The sequence below is a fragment of the Triticum dicoccoides genome, chromosome 2B (genome assembly GCF_002162155.2).
Source record: "Triticum dicoccoides isolate Atlit2015 ecotype Zavitan chromosome 2B, WEW_v2.0, whole genome shotgun sequence".
NCBI lineage: Eukaryota > Viridiplantae > Streptophyta > Magnoliopsida > Poales > Poaceae > Triticum > Triticum dicoccoides.
The window spans coordinates 227,514,456-227,516,014 of NC_041383.1; the positions used below are offsets into that span (position 1 = coordinate 227,514,456).

The window sequence follows — 1,559 nt, forward strand, 5'->3', positions numbered from 1 at the left end:
GTTGTACATATCTCCTTTTTTTTCAATAGAAAATTACTGTCGAGGCTCCCCTCTTTCAAAAATGGGGATGTAATAAGTAATAACTATACAAAGGCTGTGTCTTTTTCTTGTTTGGCAAAAAAAATATCAATGAATCATAGCGATGTTGTCTTGTGAATGCTTTCTACCCTCAGCTCCGATAGTCGACCAGTAAATTGTCATATGCACTGTATTAGCGGTTTTGACGATCAGAACAGAATTCGAAATAGACAATTTATTCCCAGGGATGTTCTTTTTTTTAGTGGCTAAAGGCTGTTCTTTGGTTGGACAATGATGCACTATCCTTTCATATCTTTGAATTTACTTAACCAGACCTTTAATGTGCCATGCTATATTCTAGTCAAAGCCAACCGGTGTGGTAACATGGTAATTGACACTTTCCTTGTTGTGCAGGCTGGCTATGATGGAACTGTTCTGAAGCTGCGAATTCCCTTCCCTAGACGTGCGCAAGACAGAAAGTTAGTTCCTGCTCTATTATATTTTCCCCATAGTTATAATTCATGCATACTCATTTCTCCATTCTGCTCTATACTTATATTTGCTACTCTCTTCATAATCTTGTTGTTAAAATTGGGTTTATACATGAATACATGTTCCCTTCTTTGGGGATGATTATGCATTTTGTCACTTGCATTGTTCATCAAGGCCTCCTAGGTTTTCAATCTGCTGAATGACGGTTTAATTGGTAACTAAGACATGCTTATTCTGATTACTCAATTGATTGACTCTAAACGGTCCTGTGCTTTTACAGGGATGTGAAGACACTTATTGTGGAAATGCTACAGGCTGCAAAGGCCTCATCCTGACATGCTGAATGGCCTCTTTGTTCTGGAAGGCAGTGGCGGCGTCCATGTAGAAAGAAAGCCCTAGCCGATAAGAGCTTTCAGGTTGCTCTCCAGTCTCAGTGTCCGCGAAGATGGACGAGACAGAAAATTCCATGGTTTCATACATCAATCAGCACTATTGTGACAGCGAACTTGTGTGAATTACTTCCAGTCAAACTTAAAGAAATGCAAAACGACTTGTATATTGTACTGAACTGTTTTGCACTCATACACGACTGAGGCTGTTGAGCAAACAAAGGTCATCTTATTGGAAGGTTTCGCATGTCAAAATTAGATATTGTCATGCACACTCCTGCGGGGATCCAATCCGATGCACGAATTGCCTTTGATCTGGTCACATCACCCGCTTCTGCCGCGCTAAGAAGCTTGTCCACCAAGCTTTGCCGCCCCAAGGTCATGCTCCACCGCCTGCATCCACTAGTGATGTCTTCATGACAGACGTGCAGTTGCAGTTTGTCTTGGCTAGCAAGTCGGGTTGGTGGAGGAAACCAAGCTGCTTCGCACTGAGCTTCATGATTGCCTTGCGCGAGTCGGGAGTGTTTTGGTGAGGGCGGAGGCCGCTCTTGCCAAACTAGAGGTGGTGCCGGATGTGTCTTCGCTGCTTGAGCTTTAGATTGGGGTTGCCCCTGATTTGTCCCTGTCACCCGAGATCCTGGTTGGTTCTGCCACAGACAT

At 43.4% G+C, this 1,559-nt stretch overlaps 1 protein-coding gene across 2 annotated transcripts in view; it reads left to right on the forward strand.

Moving 5' to 3' along the window:
• Window positions 1-1,078, forward strand: part of LOC119363232 — a 6,125-nt gene extending 5,047 nt beyond the window's left edge. For both annotated transcript variants that reach the window (XM_037628547.1, XM_037628546.1), the window contains 2 exons: window positions 433-497; window positions 791-1,078. In XM_037628547.1, coding sequence (XP_037484444.1) covers window positions 433-497; window positions 791-845 — 120 coding nt within the window. In that variant the 3' untranslated portion in view covers window positions 846-1,078. The remainder of the gene's footprint in view (window positions 1-432; window positions 498-790) is intronic.
• The last annotated feature ends 481 nt before the right edge of the window (window positions 1,079-1,559 follow it).